The sequence below is a fragment of the Myiozetetes cayanensis genome, unplaced genomic scaffold (genome assembly GCF_022539395.1).
Source record: "Myiozetetes cayanensis isolate MyiCay16 unplaced genomic scaffold, myiCay2020 scf1, whole genome shotgun sequence".
NCBI classification, from domain to species: domain Eukaryota; kingdom Metazoa; phylum Chordata; class Aves; order Passeriformes; family Tyrannidae; genus Myiozetetes; species Myiozetetes cayanensis.
The window spans coordinates 150,659,443-150,685,422 of NW_026086604.1; the positions used below are offsets into that span (position 1 = coordinate 150,659,443).

General features: G+C 54.0%; 1 protein-coding gene and 2 long non-coding RNA genes across 5 annotated transcripts in view; 1 reads left to right on the forward strand and 2 right to left on the reverse strand.

The window, feature by feature from the left end:
• SCAP (SREBF chaperone) overlaps positions 1–25,980 on the forward strand; it is a 43,608-nt gene that overhangs the window by 14,534 nt on the left and 3,094 nt on the right. Inside the window, exons 3-20 of the mRNA XM_050333826.1 lie at positions 2,978–3,104; positions 3,993–4,150; positions 11,291–11,511; positions 12,902–13,007; positions 13,809–13,981; positions 14,692–14,818; positions 15,426–15,538; positions 16,250–16,344; positions 16,764–16,862; positions 17,912–18,127; positions 18,615–19,024; positions 20,006–20,197; positions 20,951–21,146; positions 21,440–21,555; positions 22,702–23,293; positions 23,675–23,760; positions 24,363–24,445; positions 25,156–25,322. Coding sequence (XP_050189783.1) covers positions 2,978–3,104; positions 3,993–4,150; positions 11,291–11,511; positions 12,902–13,007; positions 13,809–13,981; positions 14,692–14,818; positions 15,426–15,538; positions 16,250–16,344; positions 16,764–16,862; positions 17,912–18,127; positions 18,615–19,024; positions 20,006–20,197; positions 20,951–21,146; positions 21,440–21,555; positions 22,702–23,293; positions 23,675–23,760; positions 24,363–24,445; positions 25,156–25,322 — 3,277 coding nt within the window. The remainder of the gene's footprint in view (positions 1–2,977; positions 3,105–3,992; positions 4,151–11,290; positions 11,512–12,901; positions 13,008–13,808; positions 13,982–14,691; positions 14,819–15,425; positions 15,539–16,249; positions 16,345–16,763; positions 16,863–17,911; positions 18,128–18,614; positions 19,025–20,005; positions 20,198–20,950; positions 21,147–21,439; positions 21,556–22,701; positions 23,294–23,674; positions 23,761–24,362; positions 24,446–25,155; positions 25,323–25,980) is intronic.
• Positions 9,587–16,767, reverse strand: LOC126649567 (uncharacterized). Of its 3 annotated transcripts, none has more exons than XR_007631072.1 (3): positions 16,242–16,767; positions 15,337–15,623; positions 9,587–14,836 (listed from the first exon to the last, which is right to left on the reverse strand). It is a non-coding gene; the product is annotated as an uncharacterized LOC126649567 (long non-coding RNA). The 3 variants fall into 3 exon arrangements; XR_007631071.1 differs by having other exon boundaries at positions 9,587–13,123; positions 13,202–15,623; XR_007631070.1 differs by having other exon boundaries at positions 9,587–15,623.
• LOC126649573 (uncharacterized) lies at positions 19,019–25,160 on the reverse strand. Its single transcript, XR_007631073.1, has 3 exons — positions 24,057–25,160; positions 19,659–19,855; positions 19,019–19,273 (listed from the first exon to the last, which is right to left on the reverse strand). It is a non-coding gene; the product is annotated as an uncharacterized LOC126649573 (long non-coding RNA).

Genomic DNA, 25,980 nt, shown 5'->3' on the forward strand with positions numbered 1-25,980 from the left:
TTGCTGTGTGGATGATGTCCCGTGTGTGGATGATGTCCCGTTTGCGGTGTGGATGATGTCCCGTTTGCGGTGTGGATGATGTCCCGTTTGCGGTGTGGATGATGTCCTGTTTACTGTGTGGATGATGTCCTGTTTGCGGTGTGGATGATGATCCTCGTGTGCAGAGGAGGTTTTTAAAAGCCCAGGTAAATCCCGTGGTCCAGAATAACTCCTGTGTACCCAGGCTCAGCTCTGGGCTCGGGCAGGGTGGCAGCAGTGACATGCAGGTGTTCCTCCTGCCTGGGAAGGGCAGGGTGAGGATCTCCTGGCACAGGGGCTGTTCTAGTGTTGGAACGTGTTTGTCTTTAGCCTTGGAGGGTTCTGTGTGGACACTTTGTAGTGTCACTGGTAGACAAGACAGAACGGCCCTGGGTTTGATAATAAAGTAATATCCAAACCACAGTTCCTGTGACTGATTCTTATTCTGTAGTCTGAAAATCCAAGCCAGTCTCTGCTTCAGAGGGAGGGTTTTCTTGTTTTACTTCACTACAAATCTTCCTCGTGGCCTTTGAACGGATCTGCTTTGGGATCTGCCTTTTTTCCCTAAAATGGGAGTACCACTGATGCTGTATGACAACAGTGGTTCCTCCTGCCCAGCTCAGGGAACAGGGGACACCTGTAAATGTGGCCATGGGGGTAACTTTGCAATGCCTGTGTCACTCTGAAGAACAGCTCTTAGCTGAGGTAGAGCTGAGCATGGGGCAGGTGAGTGTGCAGCAGGGGCAGGGCAATTAAACAGCTGAGGCTCTGCAGGTGTTTGTTTTTGACTGAAATGGGAAGTTCTGCTCCTGAAGAATTGCAGAACTGGCTGGACCCAGAGCCCCTGAGGGGGTGTGTATGTATATTTATTTATTTATTGCCAGAAGGACATCTCACTCTCACAGTCTGGCACCACTGGGATAACCAGAGGAGCTCAGTTGCCTTCAGATTCCTCGTGTTCCAGATCCCCACAGAACAGTCTCCTCTGGGATTTCCTGGTGCCACTGGAGCAGGGGGTGTGTGACAAGGGGTCTGTTCTGCTGCACAGGGAAGGGAAATTCTCCTTTCCCAGGGCAGAGTTTTGGGGCCCTGTCAGTGGGAAACAGGGCAAAGCCACCATCACTTATTCAGAAACAGAGCCTGTTGATGCACCTGCCAAGGCTAAGAAGGAGCTGTTGCTGCCAGAGATTGACCTTGCCCAGCCTCTGGCAGAGGGACTGTTAGCAGATTGCCCCTCTCCAGCAGTGGGGTTCCAGGCTGGGCTATCCCTGTGAGAGCTGAGGCTGCAGCCAGGCCCACAGCTTGTCCTGCAGGGAGCACACAGAGCTGGGAGCTGGTGTCATTCCATGTATTCCCTGGGACCTGGCAGCTCCCTGCTCCCCTCCATCCTCCCTGGCCGAGGCTGCTCCAGGTGCTGGAGCTCTGGGAAGGAGGAACATGCCAGTGTGGGGTTTACCTGGGGCTCACCTGGCCCTGCTCCATCCTGGCCCTGCTCCATCCTGGCCCTGCTCCATCCTGGCCCTCTGAGCCCTCCTGGAAATAAGTAAAGTTGTTGGGGGAGCGTTTTTACTTGAACCTGCCTTGTGCTTGGTGACTAAAATGCACTCACTTCAGTTCACCAATTCCAGCTTGTTACAGGGGTCACTTTTCCTTTAGGATGGGTTTCCCGAAGGGTTTCAGGTGCACAGTGACATGAGCATCTAAAAAGAGCATTTCTGAAACCCAGAACTTCTCCAGGAGCTTTCCTGTCACCTCTGTTAGATCCCAGAGTCCCAGAATGGTTGGAGTTGGAAGGGACCTTTGGAGATCAGCTGGTCCAACTCCCAAATAGCATCAAAATCACTTAGGGAAAAAGTCATTCTCCCTCAGTCTGGGCAGTCTCTGTGCTTTGTTTATCCCTGGATTTGATTTTTGTATTTTATTATTCCTTTTTCTCCTCCCTCCCGTTCCACAAGGAAATGATAATCATTAGATGCTATGTTTCTGTCAGACTAATAAAAAGCAAATCTGACAAGCTTTGCTTCTGATTTCATTGTTCTTTTTTTGCTGTTTGTTGTTCACTCTGAGGCCTCGGTTCTTGTTCCTCCCTGGCTTTTGATGATCCAAACTAAGCCCTAATGAAGTGGGCAGAGCGTTGCATGAAAACAATTCCAAGGCCTTTATATTTGTTCTGGAAATATTGCCAGAAAATTTGTGTATAAACAGGAAAATATATCAGGAGTCGTAAGGCCGTGAAAAGACCCAGGTTGTTCTGCAGTTCATTTCAGTGCTGACAGTCCCAGCTCATCGATGGGTCTCTGTATGGGCAGCTTTGCTTGGCCCACCACTTCAGTCCTGATTTGCTTTTAAACACTTTTGAGAATCTCTGGAGTTACCAAGCCCATTCTAAATTCTCTGAAACACCACTTTCTCAACTCCTGAGTAGTTTAAAGCCTTTGTTGTGGGACAGCTGCTGTGTTCAACCGAAGGCTGAGGGGGCAAAGGAACAAGAAGTTCAATGTTTCGTAGCTGTTTTGGTGTCTCATTGCTGCCCTTGAAAGTGCATTGAGGACAAGTGAAGTTAGTGACAAGTTTTGGAAATGGTTTCAGTCTAAATGAGGAAAATGAGAGGAGTATAAAGGGTTTGGGGCAGGGAGGCAGCCCCTGGAGAGCGCTGAATGTCTTGGGTTTGTGCAGATTTGCGATCACTGAGCCGTGGCCGTGCTCGGTGTTTTTAGCAGAACTACAAACAGGTGTTTTGAGGTGATGGAGGAATTCGTGTTCTAGTTATCCCTTTCCAAGGGAGAAAGACACCTGTGTTGGGAAAAGACACCGCTGAGTTCCCAGGAAAGCCAAAGCGCTCTGGCCGCGTGCCCTGTCCTGCACAGCTCGCCCGGTGCTGGCCGGGCCGTGCTCTGAGCTCTTCTGTCTCAAAGAGCCGTCCCGAGGCCGCAGCCCCAGCGTGTCCCTCTGTCCGCAGTTCCCCCCTGCTGAAGCTGCCGCTGCCGGGGACGGGCCCAGTGGAGTTCAGCACGCCCGTGAAGGACTACACGCCCCCTGCGCCGGGCAGCGCCGCGCCGGCCACGGACCCCGACAGGCCCGACTGGGTGAGTGCTGCGCCACGGGCACCCATCTGCTCTGTTACTCTGCCCTCCTGCTGGGCTGCTGGGCCCTCCTGCTGTGCCATGGGCACCCATCTGCTCTGTTACTCTGCCCTCCTGCTGGGCTGCTGGGCCCTCCTGCTGCGGGATGGGCACCCATCTGCTCTGTTACTCTGCCCTCCTGCTGGGCTGCTGGGCCCTCCTGCTGCGCCACGGGCACCCATCTGCTCTGTTACTCTGCCTTCCTGCTGGGTTGCTGGGCCCTCCTGCTGTGCCATGGGCACCCATCTGCTCTGTTACTCTGCCTTCCTGCTGTGCTGCTGTGCCCTCCTGGAGCAGAGCTGTGCCCAGGAGGCTGCTCTGCCCCGTCCCTGGAGGTGCCCCAGGCTGGGCTGGGCAGGCTGGGACCATCCTGGGGCACTGAGTCCAGGGTGTTCCTGCCCCTGCTGCTCCTGCTGCCCCTGGCGCTCCCCGGGTTCTCTGCCACTGTGAGGGACATCACTCGAACACAGAACAGATTCACATGGAATCACAGAGCCATTTAGGTTGGAAAAGGCCTCCAAGATCATCTAATCCCACCTGCCAGCACAGACTGGGGGGGTCTGCAGCACCATGAGGTGTCTGTGAGAGGCAGTGAGTCCCTGCTCCTTCCAGGACCAAATCCAGCAGGAATGGCAGCCCCTGCCTCCCACAGAGGTGCCCCAGGCAGCTGCCAAAGGGATCAGTGGCATTTTGGCTCTTGGAGTAACTCCCTTTTTGTTTCTGCTCGTTAGTCCTGTGGTGTCCCCCTCTGCTCAGGGAAAGGCAAGCAGAGCCCGGTGCAGCCCTTCCCAAGAGGTGCCAGGCTGTGCCTGACCCTGCTGGGAGCCTCACTGTGCCCCTGTCCCCCCGCAGTACGTGGGTGCTCCTGTGGCCTACATCCAGCAGATCTTTGTGAAGGCCACCGTGTCCCCGTGGCAGAAGAACTTCCTGGCCGTGGACGTGTTCCGCTCCCCGCTGGCCCGCGTCTTCCAGCTCGTGGAGGAGGTCAGGAACCACGCCCTGAGGGACAGGTGAGGCACAGGGACCCTCTGCTGGGCACACCTGGCTGTGAATCACTGCCTCTGGAGCCGAGGGTGAGCTCTGGCTGGGCGACACTCAGAATTAAAGGCAAATGAGGGAGCAGTGCTGACAAGGGTATGGGATCCATCCTCACACAGAATAGTTCTCATTTGTGCTGGAGAACTTCCCTGTCCTCCAGATAAGTCACTGATAATCCTCAGGAATCCTCTGGTCAGTCTGGAAGGGGCCTCCAAGGTGATCCCTGTTAGAGCAGGTTCATTGTCACAGAACTCCTTCTCAACCACACAGTGAGTTCCTCTGTCCTTGCCATGCTCCTTGGAATTCCAGGTCTGAATCACAGTGAGTTCCTCTGTCCTTGCCATGCTCCTTGGAATTCCTCGTGGGCAGGAACCTTCTCCTGACTCTCACTTCAGCTGTTTTTAGGACTAGTTTATACCAACCTGGTTTTATCCTGTTGCAGCCTTTATACAGCAGTGATTTTCCTCTGCTTCCATGTAATTCTAGGGAGAACTCACACTCCCCACTCTGAACCTGTGTCTGTTAAGCCAAACATAAAACTCCTGGCTCGCTGGAGACGCTCAGTATTCCGTGTGCCATCCTGGGCCCTCCCCTTGGCACTGTTGGTGTGGCACTGGCAGATGTCCCTGGCTCTTATCACAGCTTATTAATAAAAATACATAATAATCACAGACTGCTGGGATGGTTTGGGTTGGAAGGGACCTCAGAGCCCATCCAGTCCCACCCACCTCCCACCATCCCAGGCTGCTCCAAGCCCCATCCAGCCTGGCCTTGGACACTTCCAGGGATGGGGCAGCCACAGCTGCTCTGGGCACCCTGTGCCAGTCCTGGTTCTCTGACCTGCTGTGAGAAATCCCACTTGTGTCCCTCACCACAGGTAGCCCCCCTTCCAGCAGCTCTGTAACATTTGCCCATTAACCTGGATCTTCCTGCACCAGTTTTATGTCTTTACTGTGAATTAAAGCATTTTCTCTGGTGCTGCATCCACAGCTTTGGGGCCCAGGGGAATGAGACCTGCCCTCCCTCCCCCAGCCAGGGAGGCAGGAATTAAAAGGACAGACCCCTCCTATTCTCTCCTGGCAAGGCAAGAGTGCCTTTTATACACCATAAATTACCCTGGTGGTTTGTTTGTTGTTTTTTTTTTTAATAAGTTTTCCATGGAGTTCCACTTTTTTGTCTGAGAGTTCCAGGTTTTGTGGAGTTCCTGGCCAAGCTCCTGCCTGGGTTTGCTCTCAAAGGCCAGAGAGGCTTCCCAGAGTGTCCTTTGGTGCTCAGTGAGGATGAAGATGCTGAGATCATCCCAAAGCTTTCCAGCCAGGAGTTTCCTTCATTCTTTGTCCTCCATCTCTCACAGTCAGGGAGGATTCACTGCTCAGCCTCCATTGCTTCATTCCTGACAGTCCACCTGGCTCCTCTGCCTCGTGATGTTCCCTGGTTTGACCCTGCCCTTCCCCAGCTGCTGCTCTCGGGGTCATTTTCAGCAATGCCATTTTTGCTGTTAAATACAGATTTAGTTGTTTTTCCTCTACCTTGCCAGCCGTGGCCTGACCTTCTGTCCTTGTGCCCAGTCCATCTCCCCCGTTATCCTATGGAATGATGATCTGTTCCCAGTTCCAAGGCAGAAACAATTTGCTCCCAGGACCGTGTTGTCCCCTCGTTATCTCTCCCTTGGTTCTCACTGTATTCTCATTATCTCCCCTTGGGGTTGCCCTTGATGAGCAGTGATGCAACATGGAGGCAGAACTATTACTTTTATTATTATTATTATTCATATTACCAGAAGAAAAACATCTCAGTATTTAGACCCAAACCCTGGGGTAAGGTCACCATTTTGGTGACGGGCTCTGCTACTTCAAGAAAATCTGATTTGTAGATAAATTCTGAAAGTCATTATGAAGTTCTTGTTGTCAGTTGCTTTTGTCCCTATCAAAGTTGAGCACAAGTTGATTTCCTTGATTTACAGGCAGGCTTCTTTTTATCTTCTATTTTATCTTCTTTTATCTTCTATTTTATGTCTTCTTTTATCTTCTATTTCATACTCTTTTCTACTGAAGACCAGGAGGAGCTGTGGTTGTTGAGTGTAGCTGGACAGGACCACCCCATGGGTGTGTTTTCCTCAGCCCAGGGTGAGCTTTGAGCTCTCACCTTGTAAACCCAGGAGTGACCTGGGGTTTGTGGCTTGCCCAGTCCCTGCCCCCGAAGCGGGACACACCGAGTGTGTGGAGTCACATCAAAGGGGCAGAAAGAAATCTCCATATCTTGCTTTTAACCCTTTTAGCACTTTCTGGGAAGCCTCCCTGGGTGCTGGGGTTTACCAGGAAGCATCAGGAGGGGTTTTATTTCTTTTCTGGGGCCTTATCTGTCACCTCACTGGAACCTCACAATATTGCAGTGGCAGTTGTGCAGTAGGGTGTGATTTTGTGCAGGTAACTTATGGGCTGATTGTTTCCTAATGACCCAGATGTTAATATACAATACAATTAATAGAATGAGAAGCAAGAAGGTTAATATCAATAATACAATAACAGGATGAAGCATTTGACTGAAGATCCTGGCAGCTGTAGGAGACCAGGAGAGGGTGTTCCCCACCCTTTTTCACTCATTTTATCATTATATATATATATATATAATATTTATCATATTTTATATATATCATATTTCTCCTATTTGTGATAGAAAGTAATTAGTTTTTTGTCCATTTTCTTGAGCATCTTTTATGAATTGTCTCAAGTCCTCATCTTGCAACAGTCTCTTTTTACCAGCATGAAATTCATCCTCGTGGGGGTAGGCTGTAACTCCTGAATTGGAATATAATTAGATTCCAAAAATTGGTAATAATTCAGATTGCATTTTATGATGTTAACAGAATTACAGACACAAACATTAGAGTCATTACTTGTATCTGCAGTGACATTATCTACAAGCACCCAATTTAAAAGAAGTTTTATAGAAGTGTGTTTTTTATTAATGTATACAAGCATCATTTTAAAGTTTTTATTAGGAGAAATTTTAATTTATCCTAATGATTTTAAACATTTTGTTTAGCGTCAAGACAGAAGTTTTGGACTGTGATGGCATTACCTTCACAAATAAATCGTTGTCATTCTCATACAGTACATATATTAACATCAGCAGTTTATTAATTAATATATTAAATATTAATATTTGAGAGCTTCTCAGGATATTGCATCCCACACATAAGGTTGTCAGGGATGGTGAGCAAGCTCTGTCACTGTGTCACTATTATTTTGCATCAACAGCTTGACTCACTTGGGAATTGAAGGTCCATTTTATCTGTTTATATGTATATATACATTATATGTTTAAACATATTTTATATGTTTAAAGGTGTATATTATGTTTAAACATATTTTATATGTTTAAACATATTTTATATGTTTAAATAAACATATTTTATATGTTTAAATGTGTATTTTAGAGTTGTGTCAATATTCATGCTTAAAAAAGAGGCATATATATTTTTTATTTTTTAGTGTAGTTTACAACAATGTGTAAGATTGTTGTGCATTTAGAGCATCATTTTTAATTTAACATCCCATCGAGATGATGTTTTTGTTAATTCCCCTGTGATGGTCCATTTCTGTTTGTAAAAAGTAGATGAAGTGTACTTAGAAAGACACATTTTTTATTTCTGACCACCCCATCACACATAAACTTTATAAAATTAAGCAATAGTTTTATACCTTGTTTCTGTTATAAACAAGATGCAAGCACAGGTTGTGTTAAACTTGTTTTTCCCCCTTTTTTTTCCAGTGGATAAATTGCTGTTACCACATTCTGTTAACAAGGATTGATTAGATAAGAGAAGGGAGATAAAAAGTATAAAAATATAAGTATTTTCTTTTTAAAAAAAATGGTTATAGGTTTTTTGTATTTTATTTGGAGGTCATATTTACATTCTGTAGTTGTCTTTCCTTTTGGTTAAGGAAGGAAGAAAAACAATTAGTTACCTGAGGAAGAACTGGAAAGGGTTAATACATATTTCTGTAACTTCAGATGTGCATCAATCTTGGTATCTGTTCCAAGTCATATTTGGTTGAATTTTAAATTTTTATTTGATTGGAATAAAGTTATGTTTTCATCAGGTAAAAGGTTTTTCCACACTGTTCTCTTATTTAGTAAAGAGAAAATAAACTTATTAAAATTTATACTAACAATACATAACATGGTTTGGTTTATATAAGTTAGTTAATAGTTGGTCTTTCAACAAGTGGTTCTCAATGAAAACCCAAACACATTACAAGAATTAATAAACTAATAATTTAAGTAATTTTTAGTTCATCCTACTATAAATCAATCATTAAAAAAAACCCAAAAAAATAATTTATGGAGTGTTGACTTGGTTTCTGTGCCTCTCACAGAATTAAACATTCAAGAGAAGTTCGCTGGCAGTCCCTTCACTGCACTGTCTGTGCTGGGGGTGTTGCATTCCCAGAGAGAGAGGAAAACTCTAACACAGGAAAACTTAAACAGTTCTTGTGGGTTTTTTAGCAGTTAACACCTCATTTCCCTGCAGCTCCTTTTGTTCCAGGGCTGCTGGGCAAGTGAAAACTCCAGGTTGTTCCCTTCCCTTCCCACGAGGTGGGAAACTGGAGTTGTCCTTTTTTCTGCTGTTTCCCTCTTACAGGATAACCATAACTTTAATACTCTGCTTCCTGGTTTCAAACCCACATATTGAACACCACCCATCAGTTTAGAAGCAGGGGAGTTTGTAGATTTTTGTGGTGCACAAAACACACTTTGCTGTTGGAATTGTAATTCCAGTTTCTCTGCATTTTCCTGCATTTTTGCCACCTCTGCTGGAGAGCAGGAATCACTGTGCAAAACAGCAACTCTGATTTTCATTAGAATTACAGTTTTCTATTGTTTTATCATAGCAAATATGTCCTTTCCAGATTCCCACATCTGGATGAGTTACTGACTTTTGGGGCTGTGTGACTCCAACAGGAGTTTTTTTCCAGCAGTAGTTGCTCTCTGGGGTTCGCAGGTGGAGTTTTAAGGTGGTCCCAGCATTTCAGAACTTTCCCTTTAGCTTTTTAAAGCATCTCAGTAAATCTGCATTTTTGCAGGAGAATATTCACGACACCCCACTTTCCTGGTGCAATTTTCTGTCCCCTTAAAAGGGGCAGAAAAGAAGAAGTTTCTGTCCACCCTGTATTAATTTACCAGCATCTGTCAGTATCCCCCAGGAGATCAGAGCCTGTTAATGTCCAAAACAGTCATCTCACCTTTGCTTAACAGATTCCCAGAGGACAGGACATCTGATTTGATCCTTCTATAAAGGACTGCACTGAACAGCAGTGGGAAACCCCCTCAGCAGGTTTTCCTGGGAGTTGTTTCGCCGTCAATTAAACTGTCAGCACCTAAAAACAGACCCACTCCAACAGTTCACGAAACAACACCTTTATTAATACAAATTTGTGACACTGAGTGGGGTTCACCGTGTCTGGAATAGGGTCTGACTGCAAAAAAAGCAGAGTTAATCTATGTAGCGATGATAATAATTACAATGCAAAGCGCAGGCTCACACCTAAAGCAAAAGCAACTTCCAGAGAGGCAGAACAACTTACACAGCATCAGCAAAGCAGAAAACTCAAGTACACACCATGAAGCAAAAACAACTGACAATGAAGTAATGAGTAAAAGTTCTGAAGTGCTGTGGAGCCAAAGTAAACTTGGTGTCTGTGTCTGGAGAATATCTCAGCCCAGGGCATCCAGGCGGGTCCCTCCGCAGCGTGGATGGAACTTCTCCAGGATTTCTGCTTGGGTCCAATCTCTTTTTATACCTTTTTCCTTAGGCAGTTTGAGTGGCTGTGGTCAGTAAACTAATTTTGGGGTGACAGACAGATGAAATAGGCCCAAGGGTCCAGTTATCTCCATTTCTTCCTTTTAATCCTTTTATCAATTTCTGGGAATGTGTCTCCAGGTGCTGGGGTTTTCCAGGAAACCATCAGGAGGGGTGTTTTCTTCTTTTATGTGGCCTTATCTATCACTTCACATATGGTCAGCTGGCTCTTCCTTGGAGCTGCTGCCAAAGGCATCACTGCATCAATCCCTTTAAATTGTCCTTCCCAAAGCTTTTGTCCCTACAAACACCCTCTTTTCGGGTGCATTTTCCAGTCTTGTCTTTTGGCAGCTGTGACTTTTCCAGTGCCATACAGCCACTGGATATAGGTTCTAGAGGGAGTGCTCACAAAGACAAATCATCATTTAATAATTTCTGGGTTTGCTCTTTGTAGTTAATGTAGAAAAACTCTCCTCTGGAACCACCTTCCTGTGACCTGTGAGACTGCAGCCAGCAAGGACTGGTCTCTGTTCTTCACTTGGCCTCTCTAAATACACCTTTCCTGAGCAGATCCCACCAGTTCCTGTATCCCAAGGAGGGAATTGTCTCTTATGGACCAGCAGCTCCTCCTTTTCTGTCCAACAGCTGGTTCTGTCCCTGACCCTTCACACCAGGTCCTTGTGTCATCCCAAGCTGAGTTTTGCTTGAATCAGGGCTTGATAAGGATTCTGTCACTGGGGTAAGGGAAGTTTGGGAGCAAACACAGGTTCCAGTTCATACCAGTTACAGCTCTGTGGATTTCTGAAGCCCTGAGGTTCAGAAGTTCTGCTCTCCACACAAAGCAGGGCAGTTGGGAAGCCAGCACAGCCAGGTGAGACTCTGAATCCTTGGCACGGTTTGGGGACTCTGGGCACCTCGGGGGATCCACTTTGGGAGGGCTGGTTGGGATTCCTGTAGCACATCCCCTTCTGTGTGTGCAGAGGGGTTTGAGGACTTGGAAGAGGAATTCCAGGGAGACAGACTCTGCTGAGCGGAGAATGTGCGAGTGGGAATTGTGTCGCTGAGGAGGGGCGGGCAGTGAGAGCTGTGTGGGCAGGCAGCACCCAGAGGAGTGAGGATGGAATTCTGGAGCCTGTGCACAGTTCCAGGGAGATCCAGGCTCCTGGCCCTCAGCTGTGAGGAAGAGGAGCAGCGACACAGTGAGGAAGGTCCCTGACATGTCCATCTTGGCAGCTTTGCCTTTCCTTGGGGAGAGTTAAACACACGCAGGGCAGTTTGGGTCCCACTCGCCGTGTTTGCCTTTCAGTTCTGGAGTCAGGAGCTTGGAGGAGCTTTGCCTGCAGGTCACAGATCTCCTGCCTGGCCTCAAGAAGCTGCGGAACCTGCTCCCAGAGCACGGCTGCCTGCTGCTGTCCCCGGGGAACTTCTGGCAGAACGACCGGGAGCGCTTCAATGCCGACCCAGACATCTTCAAAACCATCCACCAGCATGAGCCAAAGACCTTGCAGACGTCAGCCACCCTCAAAGGTGAGGTGCTGCAGTGCCAGAGAAGCTGTGACAGTTGCCTACAGATTCCATTGTTATTCCATCCTCGCTAATTCCAGCATCTGGATCGCTCCAAGTACCAATTTGGGTGGCATTTTGTCACTCACAGCAGCTGAAAGGAAGCTGCCCAATCTGTGACAGCTCTTATTTTATATCTGTGTTTGAGCTCAGATTGTGGAAGATGAATAATTCACTCAGTCAGGCTTCTTTCTGCAGGTAAAAATAGCAGCTGCTTTGTTCCTCTCACTCCACCCTAGCTCCAGCCTGGCTTTTCCCTGTCACACTCCCCGTTGTCAGGATAAATGAACATTCATCCTGCTCCCCTGGGCCTTCCCTGATGGTTCCCTGCACACAGCTTGAGCTGACAGTGGAGATCAGAAATGTATTTTTCTCTCTTAATTTAAAAAAACCCCACCTCTGATCATTAATGGTTCCGTAATGCCAGAGGAGATGGTGTATTAAATGCTGTTTCAATTCTTTGGTTTTAAAGGAACTTTGTACCTGTCAGGAAGTGTAAAAGGTATAATGGGACATGTCTGAGAAGGGGGTTGTAACCCTGAAGTAAGTTTGCTTTAAAGGTTATTTTTGAGCATCCAGAGCGTGAGCACACTGAGGATGGAGCACATGGAGCCTGTGGGGGAGCTCATTTGCAAATGAAATAGAGGGAGAATCATGGAATCAGAGAATTATTTGGGCTGGAAAAGCCCTCTGAGACCATCAGGTCCAACCATTCCCCAGCACTGCCAAGGCCACCACTGGCCATGTCCCCAAGTGCCACATCCACAGGGCTTTGCAATCCCTCCAGGGATGTGACTGCACCCCTGCCCAGCCCCTCACATGTCCTGTACCCAGGGACCCCAGAACTGCCCCAGGACTGCAGCCAGGACTGCAGCCAGGACTGCAGCCTCAGAGTGCCCACACAGTCTCTGTGACGCCCCATCCCCACTCCCTGCTGTTCCCCCCATCCATCGGTCTCACCGCAGCTCCAGGAGGTGCTTCCGTAAGAGCAGCTGCTGCTGCTCTCCAGCAGGAACCCCTGTGTGCCCTCTGCTCCGTGTGTCCCGCTGTCCCTGATGTCCTGTGCCCTCCGCGTGTCCCGCTGTCCCTGATGTCCTGTGCCCTCTGCTCCGTGTGTCCCGCTGTCCCTGATGTCCTGTGCCCTCTGCTCCGCGTGTCCCGCTGTCCCTGACGTCCTGTGCCCTCTGCTCCGTGTGTCCCGCTGTCCCTGATGTCCTGTGCCCTCTGCTCCGTGTGTCCCGCTGTCCCTGATGTCCTGTGCCCTCTGCTCCGTGTGTCCCGCTGTCCCTGATGTCCTGTGCCCTCTGCTCCGTGTGTCCCGCTGTCCCTGATGTCCTGTGCCCTGTCCTTGCAGACCTGCTGTTCGGGCTGCCGGGGAGGTACAGCGGGGTCAGCCTGTCCAACCGGAGGCGCGTGGTGTCCTACACCATCACCCTGGGGCTGCGGCGCTACGACTCCAGGTGAGCCACCAGCTGCTGCTCCGGGGAATGTGCTCTGTCCTTCACCAGCCCCTGCCGTGTTTCCCTGTAATCTCCGTTTTCCTGCGGTTTGGAGCACTTTGGATCCTCCCAAGGAGCTGTTTTGGAGAGCAAACTCGCTGTGTTTTAAGGAAACAAAATACCATCAGTTCTCAGCTCCTCATTAAAAATGTTACCTGTAACGTCCCGAGAGGCCACTGGGAATTCCTGTGGCATCCAGGGCCCAGTGGGGCTGGTTTGACCCGGTTCCCTCTTCACAGACTGGTTTGCTTCCCAGTTAAACACTGGTTCCACTGGTGGAAGTGCTTTGGCAAAGCCGGCATGGATCGAGTGGATCTGAGGACTCAGTGCTGCACAGAATTCCCCAGGGGATGCCTGGGATGGAATTGGCAGCACAGGAGTCCAAACCTGCTGTGCAGGACCCCACAGCTCCCAGGGCTGTCATGTGGCACCTTTCCCAGCCAGTTTTGCACCAAATTCTGTGATTCTGTGGAAATTCTGGGGGTGTTTGGGAACACGGTGTGTCCTGTTCCCCAGGGCCCAGATTTTGGTTGATGAGCCTTTGCTGTAAATAGATTTGGAGAGTCTGAACAGCAGATCTTGGTAGGAAACAAGGTCTGTGAGGTTTGGGCCACCGAGGAACAGCCTTGGGAGTGAGACTGGAGAGAACCATGCCCTGCTGGTCCGAGTGAACCTGTGGAGCTGCCTCCTGCTGGGCTGTAGGAATTGTGTGTGGATTTTGGGAGCCACGTGAGGGACCTGCTCCTGCTGCTCTCCCCACAGGTTCCTGAGCAGCCTCCGCTCCCGCCTGAAGCTGCTGCACCCCAGCCCCAACTGCTCCCTGCGGGAGGACAGCGTGGTGCACGTGCACTTCAAGGAGGAGATCGGCATCGCCGAGCTCATCCCGCTCGTCACCACCTACATCATCCTCTTCGCCTACATCTACTTCTCCACACGTAGGTTGGGGGCCTTTCAGGCTGGGGGCCACGTGGACACCTCCTGGCTGCACGTGGGGTCGGGGCTGCAGGGCCCCCTGAGAGGCTCCAGTCTAGAGCACTGTGACTCCTGCCCGTCTCAGCAGCAGGGGTGCTGCTGGAATGTTACCCTGACCTGTCCTGGACACGGTTAATAGTCCTTTTGATCTGGTTGCTGCTGATTTGTCCCCTTAGCCAGTGGGGGATTATTCCCTGTGATGCACCTCCCTGTCCTGGAAGTGTTGTGGTCTAGTGGAAGGTGTCCCTGCCCATTGCAAGGGGTTGGAACAAGATAATCCTGCGATCCCTTCCCACCCAAGCTATTCCATGCTTCTGGGATAACTTCTGAGGTGTTTTCTGTCTTAGGCAGCTTTAAATGCCATAGGAATGCTTTTTGCCTCCAGATTATTCCATCCATTATCAGACAGGTCAGACCTCCCTGGCCACATTTCAGTTCCCTTTTTCACCCCTCAGTGCTGTGCTGGGATCAGTCTGAGCTGTGAACCAGCACTGTCCTGTGTCCCACCCCTGCACTGGGAGGCTCTGGGAGCTGCACCTCAGGCACTGACACTGAACTGTCTCCCCTTGGGCTGTGGGGTGCTGGGTTACCTCCTGAAGTCGGTCAGGACGAGGGTGCCTTCTCTGTGTGGGTGCCCCGGGCTGTTCCCTGGTAACCCTGCTGTGTTTTCCAGGGAAGATCGACATGGTGAAGTCCAAGTGGGGCCTGGCCCTGGCTGCGGTGGTGACAGTGCTCAGCTCCCTGCTCATGTCCGTGGGGCTCTGCACCCTGTTCGGCCTCACCCCCACGCTCAATGGAGGGTAGGTCCAGCCCTGTTCCTGGGGGATGCACAGGGGATCCCGTGAGAGCAGCTGCTCAGCACTGCTGGGCTCTTCAGGGATGAAGGGGATGTGGCCAGAGCCCAGTCCTGGAGATTCCTCACTGCTGAGCAGTTGGCTCTGTGTGCCTAAAGCAGGAGGAGTGTTGGGAGAACAGGTTTGGGTTATCTGTGCACAAAGCACGTGCACAGCTGGGGTTGTGCTGGTGCTGTGGCTGGAGCAGAGCTCCACCACCGCCCAGCTGAGAAGTCCCTTCACGTGTCTCTTCACTGCCCAGAGTGGGATCACTCAGAGCACCCCGGGCTGGAACTTCGGCCCAGGGGGTGTCCAAACCAGGCCCTGCCCCTGCTCCTCACCTGGGAATCCCAGTTGGAGAGCTGTGTTTGTGGTGGAGCTGAGCTGGGGTTTGGCAGATGATCCCTGTGGAGGTGGGGCACGCTCCCAACCCCCTCCCTGATGACTGATTACCCCCAGGTCACTGCAGTGTTCCAGGTCCTCACCTCGACTCAGGGTGTGTCTGCTGCTGCTCCCGCCTCTTTCCTCTTTTTCCCTGTGGATCTCCTCCTCAGCTCCGCTTCTGTTCCTGCAGGGAGATCTTCCCGTACCTGGTGGTGGTGATTGGCCTGGAGAACGTGCTGGTCCTCACCAAGTCCGTCGTCTCCACGCCCGTGGACCTGGAGGTGAAGCTCCGCATCGCCCAAGGTGGGGCCCCTGCTCTGGGAGACTCCAGGGAGGGAAAACCGGGGAATCCCAAAGACTGGGAGAGGGGGAGAGGTCTGATTCCAGTCTGTGGAGGAAAACAATGTGAATTGTCATCTTTTTGTCCTGTTTTTAATTCCAAGAAGATTTTTTTTGTTGTTGTTTTTAGTTCCCTGTCATTGTGGTGGGCACTGCTTTTTGGGGTTGTGGACTGAAACATGGCTAAATAAGTTTAAAAAAAGATTAGGAAGGAAGAGCTGGATCTCCTGGTGTAATACTGACCACCTTGTCCTCATGATACCCTGAGTGCAGTCCACAGGTGGTACAGAATTCTCCTCAGCTGTGACAAAATTATCTTTTCTACTCTCTAAACACTCTGAGCCTGAGTGAGGTTTTGTGTGTGCCCAAACCATGGATAAACAGAGTTTGCAAACTTCAGAGCTGTTTCTAACCATCAGGGAGGAGAGATCCCAGAGTGGTACCCAGAAACATCTATATCTAGTTTTAACAATAACAAAACACAAGGGTGTTTTGCATCCCAGGTGGAAAACAAGCCCTAAAACCTCAATGGGCCTTTGCACTCTGGAATTTTAGCCTGAAAGGCCCTTTTTGCCTGTTGTCTGTGGTTCTGCAGAAGGGAAGTGCAGTTCCCTCTGCTGTGCTCGTGTCTGGCACCAGTGCAGAGGCTCCTTTGACCTGTCCTTACCTCTCCAGGGCTGAGCAACGAGAGCTGGTCCATCATGAAGAACATGGCCACGGAGCTGGGCATCATCCTCATCGGCTATTTCACCCTGGTCCCGGCCATCCAGGTGAGTGTGGGGAGCGGGACAGAGGCTCGAGGCACAGACTCATGGAATTGTTTAGCTTGGAAAAGCCTGAGACCACCGAGTCCAGCCAATCCCCAGCAGTGCTGAGGCCACCACTGACCCTGTCCCCAGGTGCCACATCCCGTCCCAGCTTCCTGTTCCCCTGTGCCACTGCCCTGTTCTGCTGGCAGTGTCCTGTTCCCCTGTCCCAGTGTCACCAGGGATGGTCCTGAGGCACACAGTCTGTGGCGAAAAAGAGCAAAGAATGAGAATCTGAACAAAATGAAAATTCCCAGCCCTAAACCCTCAGTCATTTTGGGGTTTGTCAGTAAAACACCCAGCTCTGGGCTCTGGGCAGGGGTTTGCTGAGCTCCCTTATTCCGAGGCTGAAGTCAGAGCTGATCCATGCCTCCCATCCACAGGAGTTCTGCCTCTTTGCCGTGGTTGGCCTGGTGTCTGACTTCTTCCTGCAGATGTTCTTCTTCACCACGGTGCTGTCCATCGACATCCGACGGATGGAGGTGGGCAAGGGGCGTGGGGCCAGCCTGGGCTTTCCTTCCCTGCTGTGCTGGGGGACTGAAGGGAGCACAGCCTAGGATTTTCACTCCAAAATAGAAAAAAAACATAGAGGATCATGGAATCATGAAGGTTGGAAAAGATCTTTAAGATCATAAAGTCAAACCACCGACAGCACCACCACCGTGGTCACCACTGACCCTTGTCCCCAGGTGCCACATCCACGTGGCTTGTAAATCCCCCCAGGGGTGGGCACTCCAGCCTGTGCCAGGGCTGGACAGCCCTTTGCAGGAAGACATTTTCCTGATAGTTCATTTAAACCTCTCCTGGCACAACCTGAGGCCGTGCCTTCTGCTCCTGAGGGCCCGAGGCGTTAACGGTGCAGGGCTGTGCTCGCTCAGTGACACACACAGGGACTGGGGACAGGACACCTGAGGGAATGAGGCACCCTCAGCAAGGACGTGGAGCTGCTGCAGACAGTCCAGAGGAGGCACCAAGAGGATCAGAGGGCTGGAGCAGCTCTGCTGGGAGGAAAGGCTGGGAGAGTTGGGATTGTTCAGCCTGGAGAGGAGAAGCTTTGGGATAACCAAATTGTGGCCTTCCAGGACATGGAAAAGCTACAGGAAAGATGGAGAGAGACTATTAACAGGGGCCTGGAGTGCCAGGACAAGGGGGAATGGCTTCAAACTGACAAAGAACAGGGTTAGATGGGATATTGGGAAGGAATTCCTGGCTAGGAGAGTTGGGAGGCCCTGGCACAGGTTGCCCAGAGCAGCTGTGGCTGCTCCATCCCTGGAAGTGTCAGGTTGGACGGGGCTTGGAGCAACCCGGGACAGTGGAAGGTGTCCCTGCCCGTGGCAGGGGGTGGGACTGGATGGGCTTTGAGGTCCCTTCCAACCCAAAGCATTCCATGATTCCACAGTTCTGTGCAGGTGTGCTGATTTGGGGTGAATGGGCTGGAAGGAGCCATGGCTGGGGTGAGAATTTGAGCTGGGCCATTTCCCTCGAGGACCTGGCCGGGGTTCCCTCCCCTCACTGTGCCCTCTGTCCCCAGCTGGCCGACCTGAACCGCCGGGTGCCCCCGGAGTCCATCCTGCCCCCGGGGAAGCCGCCGTGCCGCTCCCGGGCGCCGGCGGCGCGGCCAGCGAGCGCGGCGAGCCCGCACACCATCACCCTGCAGCCCTCGTCCCTGCGCAACCTGCGCCTGCCCAAGCGCCTCCGCGTCATCTACTTCTTCGCCCGCACCCGCCTGGCCCAGCGCCTCATCATGGTACGGCCCCACAGCCGGGCATCCCGCCTTCCCCAGTCCTGCATCCTCTGCGAGCCTCGTGCTGCCCCACGGGGAACGGGAAATCCCCCGCCGGGGAGCCGTGGATCGGCACCCACAGGGAACATAAAATCCCCCGCCGGGGAGCCGCAGATCGGCACCCACAGGGAGCATAAAATCCACCCCTGGGGAGCCGTGGGTTGGCACCCACGGGGAACATAAAATCCACCCCTGGGGAGCCGTGGATCGGCACCCATGGGGAACGGAAAATCCCCGCCCGGGAGCCGTGGATCGGCACCCACGGGGAACATAAAATCCACCCCCGGGGAGCCGTGGGTTGGCACCCACGGGGAACATAAAATCCACCCCTGGGGAGCCGTGGGTTAGCACCCACGGGGAACATAAAATCCACCCCTGGGGAGCCGTGGATCAGCACCCACGGGGGCCGGGCTGGGGGCACTGAGGGGGTGTCTCTGCTCGTCCTGCGCAGGCTGGGACGGTGATCTGGATCGGGATCCTGGTGTACACCGACCCCGCCGGCCTCCGCACCTACCTCACGTCACAGGTGACGGAGCAGAGCCCGCTGGGAGAGGCGGGGCTGCCCCCCATGCCCGTGCCAGGGGGAGTCCTGCCCGCCGGGGACCCCAAGATCGACCTGTCGGTGTTCCCGTCGGAGCCCCTGCAGCTGTCGGAGAACCAGACGCAGCAGCGGGAGCAGCAGCTGGAGCACAGCCAGCCCCCCTGGGCCCAGGGCACGGAGGGCAGAGGCAACGGGCAGGGGGAGCTGGGCACGGAGGCAGAGGTGACCTGGGGAGCGGAGGACGAGGAGATCTGGAGGAAGCTTTCCTTCAGGCACTGGCCAGCCCTCTTCAGCTACTACAACATCACCCTGGCCAAGAGGCAAGTGGGCTGCAATGCTGTGGGCACTGGGATTGGGGGATCAACCCCCAGGGGTTGGTCTGTCTTCTGTCCTTCATCCTCCTGGGTCAGAACCTGGTTCCTCGGGGCTCGCTCCAAGTGTGTTCGGGAGGAGCTGCTGAGCAGGTCCCGCGTGGGCAGAGCTCCCAAACTCCAGGGCTCTTCCTCTGGGAATCAGGGTCCTTTCTCTGTGCTCTCGGGTGCTTTACATGCCTGGTGTCTTCCTGGACCCTGGAGGTGAAGTTTAGAATTTTGTAAAACAGTAAGAGGAGGCTCAGGGGAAACTTCTCACTCCTGACAGGAGTGGGGAGCCGGGGGGGGGGGTCGGGCTCTGCTCCCAGGGAACAGGGACAGGAGGAGAGGAAACAGCCTCAAGCTGTGCCAGGGGAGGGGCAGGCGGGACATCAGGAAGAATTTCTCCATGGAAAGCGTGGTCAGGCATTGGGAGGGGCTGCCCAGAGAGGTGGTGGAGTCCCCATCCCTGGAGGGCTTTCAAAGCCCTGTGGATGTGGCACTTGGGGACATGGTCAGTGGTGGCCTTGGGGGAGTGGTTGGACTCGATGCTCTCAGAGGCTTTTCCAACCTCAGTGATCCTGTGATTCCATAATCTGATCACCTGTAAGTGGTGGGGATGGTACATGTGAGGAGGAGACATCTGAGCTGAAGAACCTTCTTGAAGAGATCTTCTGGTCTGCAGCACACAGCAAACTGCACCAGATCGTTGTATCCTTGCTTAAATCCATGGGATCCATTTGATCTCATCAGGAGTTCATTCCACTGTTGGCTCTTTGAAGGGTTAAGACCTGGGAAATACTTTAGAGAAGAATATTTCCAAGGAGATCTTTAGTGTAGAACCCCTGGAGTTCCTGACCGAAAGCACCCAAACCCTGCCCTGCTCACCTGGAGGGGTTCCTGCATCCCTGGTGTCTGTTCCTGAGCTGTTCTCCCCTCTCCCCCCTCCAGGTACATCAGCATCCTGCCAGCCATCCCTGTCACGCTGTACCTGAACCCACAGGAGGCCCTGGAGGTGCGACATCCCCAGGAGGCCTCGCGCTACCACCCCTTCCTGGCCTCCAGCAGAGGGGACCCGGACACTGGCGCTCAGCCCGACCACACAGCCAAGCTCCAGGGCCACCAGGATGTCACCCTTTACAAGTAAAATGTCCTTGTCACAGCCTTCTGACCCTCCTCAGCTCCAGGGCTGGTTTGGGCTGAGACCAAACCATGCCTGTAAAGCTTCCGAGCCAGAGCCCGGCGTGGCCGGGACACTCGTGCACAGTTCAATCAACCTCTCCTGGCAGGTTCCCATCGGCTGAGGGCAGGGATGGGATGGGCATCCAGGCTGTTTATCACTGGGTAGCAGGGACAGGAGATTGATTTTGGGTATGAATGCCATGGTTTCAGAGAATCCCAGACTGGTGTGGTTTGGAAGGGACCTTAACGCCCATCACATTCCAACCCCCTGTCCTGGGCAGGGGCACCTTCCACTATCCCAGGTTGCTCCAAGCCCTCTAACCTGGCCTTCAACACTTCCAGGGATGAGGCAGCCACCACCTGGATATCATTTGATTATGATTTATTGGGTGTTAGATCAAACTATGTGCAAGGACCTTCTTTCCCTCTGGAGAGGATGGCTCAGCTCCCTGCCTGAATCTGCAGGTGCTGAGCACACTCTGGATTATCCCAGTCCCCATCCAGTGTTTTCTTAGTTGCTCTCTACCTTCCTTACTGAAAAGCCTCAAAATCTAGTTGAAATTGTCATTTTCCCATCAAAACCCCCTTTAATTTGCAACAAATCTCTGTAATTTGCTGAAAACCTTTCTCAGCCGGGCCATTCAGAGCAGCACACGAGTGATCCTGGCACAGGGTTTTTCTCTCACCTTGTCCTTGTGTCTGCGTGTCCCCCAGGGTGGCTGCTCTGGGTCTGGCCTCGGGCATCATCCTGGTGCTGCTGCTCTTCTGCCTGTACCGGGTGTTCTGCCCCAAGAACTACGGGCAGAACGGGCACGGCCGCAGGAAGAGGGGGGACCTGCCCTGCGACGACTACGGATACTCCCCCCCCGAGACCGAGATCGTGCCCCTGGTCCTCAGGGGCCACCTCATGGTACGTCACATTGATGGCGAAATGTACTAGAAAAGGATATTGTAGCATGACATTTCCCACAGCACTCCCCACCTCCTGCTGGGACTGGCTCTGAGCTTCCTGCAGTTCCTGTCACTGCCCCGTTCAGCCTGGCCTTGGACACTGCCAGGGATGTCCCTGTTCTCAGCATCCCTCGGTTCCCAAACCAGCCAGTTCTGACATAAAATCCATCACCTCTGCATTCCCCAGCCACACCAGGCTGTGGTCAGGCTCCAGGGCCACCTCAGCTGTGCCTGTCCTTCCTTCCTTGGCAGGACATCGAGTGCCTGGCCAGTGATGGGATGCTCCTGGTCAGCTGCTGCCTGGTAGGGCAGATCCGCGTGTGGGACGCGCAGACGGGCGACTGCCTCACCGTCATCCCCAAACCCAGGTACAGCACGGAGCCCCCGCCACACCCTGCGTCCTCTGCTGCATCCTTGGGCTCCATCTGCTGCATCCTTGGGTTCCCTCTGCTGCTGCATCCTTGGGCTCCCTCTGCTGCATCCTTGGGCTCCATCTGCTGCATCCTTGGGCTCCCTCTGCTGCATCCTTGGGTTCCCTCTGCTGCTGCATCCTTGGGTTCCCTCTGCTGCTGCATCCTTGGGTTCCCTCTGCTGCTGCATCCTTGGGTTCCCTCTGCTGCATCCTTGGGTTCCCTCTGCTGCATCCTTGGGTTCCCTCTGCTGCTGCATCCTTGGGTTCCCTCTGCTGCTGCATCCTTGGGTTCCCTCTGCTGCTGCATCCTTGGGTTCCCTCTGCTGCTGCATCCTTGGGTTCCCTCTGCTGCTGCATCCTTGGGTTCCTTCTGCTGCATCCTTGGGTTCCCTCTGCTGCTGCATCCTTGGGCTCCATCTGCTGCATCCTTGGGCTCCATCTGCTGGGGCATCACCTCTGCTGCATCCTTGGGTTCCCTCTGCTGCTGCATCCTTGGGTTCCCTCTGCTGCTGCATCCTTGGGTTCCTCTGCTGCTGCATCCTTGGGTTCCCTCTGCTGCTGCATCCTTGGGTTCCCTCTGCTGCTGCATCCTTGGGTTCCCTCTGCTGCTGCATCCTTGGGTTCCCTCTGCTGCTGCATCCTTGGGTTCCCTCTGCTGCTGCATCCTTGGGTTCCCTCTGCTGGGGCATCACCTCTGCTGGATCCTTGGGTTCCATCTGCTGGATCCTTGGGTTCCATCTGCTGGATCCTTGGGTTCCCTCTGCTGCATCCTTGGGTTCCCTCTGCTGCGTCCTTGGGTTCCCTCTGCTGCGTCCTTGGGTTCCCTCTGCTGCGTCCTTGGGTTCCCTCTGCTGTGTCCTTGGGTTCCCTCTGCTGCTCCTTGGGTTTCCTCTGCTGCATCCTTGGGCTCCATCTGATGGGGGGGGCACCTCTGCTGTATCCTCGTGTCCCTCCACTGGGGGGGCACCTCTGCTCACATCCTCACATCCGTGCAGTCTGAGGGAGTGCCTCTGCTGGATCCTCAGATCCCGCTGCTGAGGAGGCAGCTCCGTGAGGAGCCCTGCAGCTCCGGGGCAGGGCTGAGCTCTGTCCCTCCTTTCAGGTTGCGGAGGGACAGCAGCGGCATCTTCGACTACCAGGAAGGCTGGGATCAGAGCCCGGACGGGAAGAGCGGGCTGGAGGACTCCTTTGAGAGCGGTCACCAGCTCAAGAGACTGCTGGGTCCCCCCCAGCCCCCCCTGTTCTGCGACCAGCCCGACCTCACGTCCCTCATCGACACCAACTTCTCGGAGCAGGTGAAGGCGGCCGAGTCGGAGCCGCGGCTGCGGGCCGTGGGCAGCCGCCACAAGGACACGGGCTACGACTTCAGCAGCCTGGTGGGGAAGGTGTACGAGGAGCACGGCAGCTCCGGCTGCAGGAGCACGACCTTCCCGGGGCTCCCGGCCCCGCACGGCCCCGCCGGGCTCTGCGGGAGCAGCGGCCGCGCCCCGGGCTGCGGCTCTGACGACGGTGGGGGCGGTGGGGGCGGCCGCCGGCGCAGCCTCGGGGACCGGAGCATGGGGGACGAGTCCTGCACGGGCTGCGAGAAATCCTCGTCCCTGCCGGCCTGGGGAGGGGACCTGGAGAGCTCCATCTGGAGCCTCGACCTGCAGGGACACCTGATCGTGGCCGGCCGGAGCAACGGGAAACTGGAGGTGAGGAGAAGGGCTGGGGTGATGGGAAGGTGGAGGGGAGGGCAGGGACACGGGAACGGAAAGGTGGAGGGGAGGGCAGGGCTGGGGTGGTGGGAAGGTGGAGGGGAGGGCAGGGACATGGTAAGGGGAAGGTGGAGGGGAGGGCAGGGCTGGGGTGGTGGGAAGGTGGAGGGGAGGGCAGGGACACGGTAAGGGGAAGGTGGAGGGGAGGGCAGGGACACGGGAATGGGAGGGTGGAGGTCACACAGCTGCAGGGCACAGCCCAGGCAGCCGTTACCTGGTCACACTGCTCTGGGGGCACAGCCCAGGGAGCTGTCCTGGATCCCAGCCCCTTCCGTGCCCCTCGGGTCAGAGTGCCCACAGTGAGCCCTCCTTCCCCAGGTGTGGGATGCCATCGAGGGCACCCTCCGCAGCAGCAATGAGGAAGGACAGTCTGGAATCACGGCCCTCGTCTTCCTCAACAACAGGTAATTCCTTGGGCAGGGCTGGAGATCCCCAGGACCCAGCCCTGACCTCCACAGCAGCTCCAGGCTCAGCTGGGAAGTCTCTTCCTCAGAACCATGGAATGTCCTGAGTGGGATGGGACCCACAAGGATCATCCAGTCCCACCCCCTGGCCCTGCCCAGGACACCTCAGCAATCCCACCATCCCTCAGAGCATTGTCCAAACACTCCTGGAGCCTTAGGGCCGTGCCCACTGCCCTGGGGAGCCTGTTCAGTGCCCAACCACCCTCTGGGGGAAGAACCTTTTCCAGATAACTAACCTTATATCCAGCTGTATCCTTCCCTGTGTCCACCTCTCACCAGCTTTCCTGGCTCCAGCTCTGCTCCAGCAGCCACTTCTTCATTCTTCAGTCTCCCCAGTAGCAGAATATCCAGAAGGTGTCAGGGCTGGGAGACCTTTGTGTCCCTGGTTCCCGTGGCTGCCGTTGCAGAGGCGCTGCTGTGGGGCAGTTGGTTCTGTGATCTCCCAGCTCTGTGTGTGCAGTTCCTCCTGGGAGTGGGTGCTCCGTGCTCTGCCCACTCTGGGGGCTCGGAGGGGCCTCTCCTCAGCCCCCATTTCCCCTCAGGATCGTGGCTGCCCGGCTGAACGGCTCCTTGGATTTCTTCTCCCTGGAGACACACACGGCCCTGAACCACCTGCAGTTCCGAGGTGAGTGGGGGGAGTGTCTGCACTGCCCTGGGCTCCCCCCTCTTCCTCCTCCTGTTCCTCCTCAGAGCTGACTCTTGTCACACCCTCCTCAGCTTGAGCAGTAGGAGCACCCTGTGCTGGCAGGGGCTGAGGAGAGGTGAGGGGTTCTGGGGCAGTTCCCTGTGCAGGGAGTCCATCCCAGTGCTGGTTTTCCCCAAGGCAAAGGGCTGGAGGCTCCAGTGTGCTCCCAGGGGCTGCTCTGCCTTTACCTCCTTCCTCTCCCACTTATTTCTCTCAGTTTTCACTCATTCCCAGCCCAGGGCCTCAGCACAGCCACAGGTCAGGGGGGTTACTGCTTTGAGCACAGGGCTCCTTCAGTTCTGGAGTGGATGATTCAGATGGGAGGAAATTCCTCCCTGGGAGGGTGGGCAGGCCCTGGCACAGGTTGCCCAGAGCAGCTGTGACTGCTCCATCCCTGGAAGCGTTCCAGGCCAGGCTGGACGGGGCTTGGAGCAACCTGGGCTGGTGGAAGGTGTCCCTGCCCGTAGCAGGGGGTGGCACTGGATGGGCATTGTGGTCCCTTCCCACCCAAACCATTCTGGGATTCCCTGACCCTGCTGAGCCCCTCAGTGTGGCTGTTTGTGAGCCCTGAGCCGCTGCAGCTCCAGCCCAGGGGTTTGCTGGAGGAGCAGCTCCCAGTACCCTGAGCCCACACTCACCTGTCCGTGCAGGAGCCCCGGGCCGGAGCAGCGTGCCGTCATCGCCGGTGCTGGGCGGCGGGGCCGTGGTGCTGTGCCAGCTCACACACAGCGTGGCCTGTGCCCACCACAAGCCCATCACAGCGCTGAAGGCGGCGGCCGGGCGGCTCGTCACCGGCAGCCAGGACCACACGCTCAGGGTGAGAGCTGGGGATGGGGGCATGGCCCGGGGACAGCGGCTGTGGGGACACGGCTGAGCTGGGCTGGGCTCAGGGGGGCTGTGGGGACATGGCTGGGCTCGGGCTGTGGGGACACGGCTGGGCTCAGGGGCACAGCTGAGCTGTTCGTGCACAGGGAGGGGGAGGTTGGGGAGGGGTTTGGAGCCAACCCAGCACATTCCGGAAGCTCCGCGGGCTCTGTCCGTGCCTGGATGTGGCACCGGTGGAGTCGGAAGGACAGAGCCTGTGAGTGTCACCCTGAGCTGAGTGGGATCCCCGTGCCTTAGGGATGGGTGACTTCAGAGGATCATGGAATTACAGAGGTTGGAAAATGCCTCTGAGACCACTGAGTGCAACGCTCCCCCAGCACTGCCAAGGCCACCACTGACCCACAGCCCCAAGTGCCACATCCACAGGGCTTTGAAATCCCTCCAGGGATGGGGACCCCACCACTACCCTGGACAGCTGTGCCAGGGCTGGGCAGCCCTTTCCATGAAGGAATTTTCCCAGTATCCAACTTGAACCTCCCATTGAGGCCATTCCCTCTCCTCCTGTCCCTGTTCCCTGGGAGCAGAGCCCGACCCCCCCCCGGCTCCCCCCTCCTGTCAGGGATTGCAGAGCCAGAAGGTCCCCCCTGAGC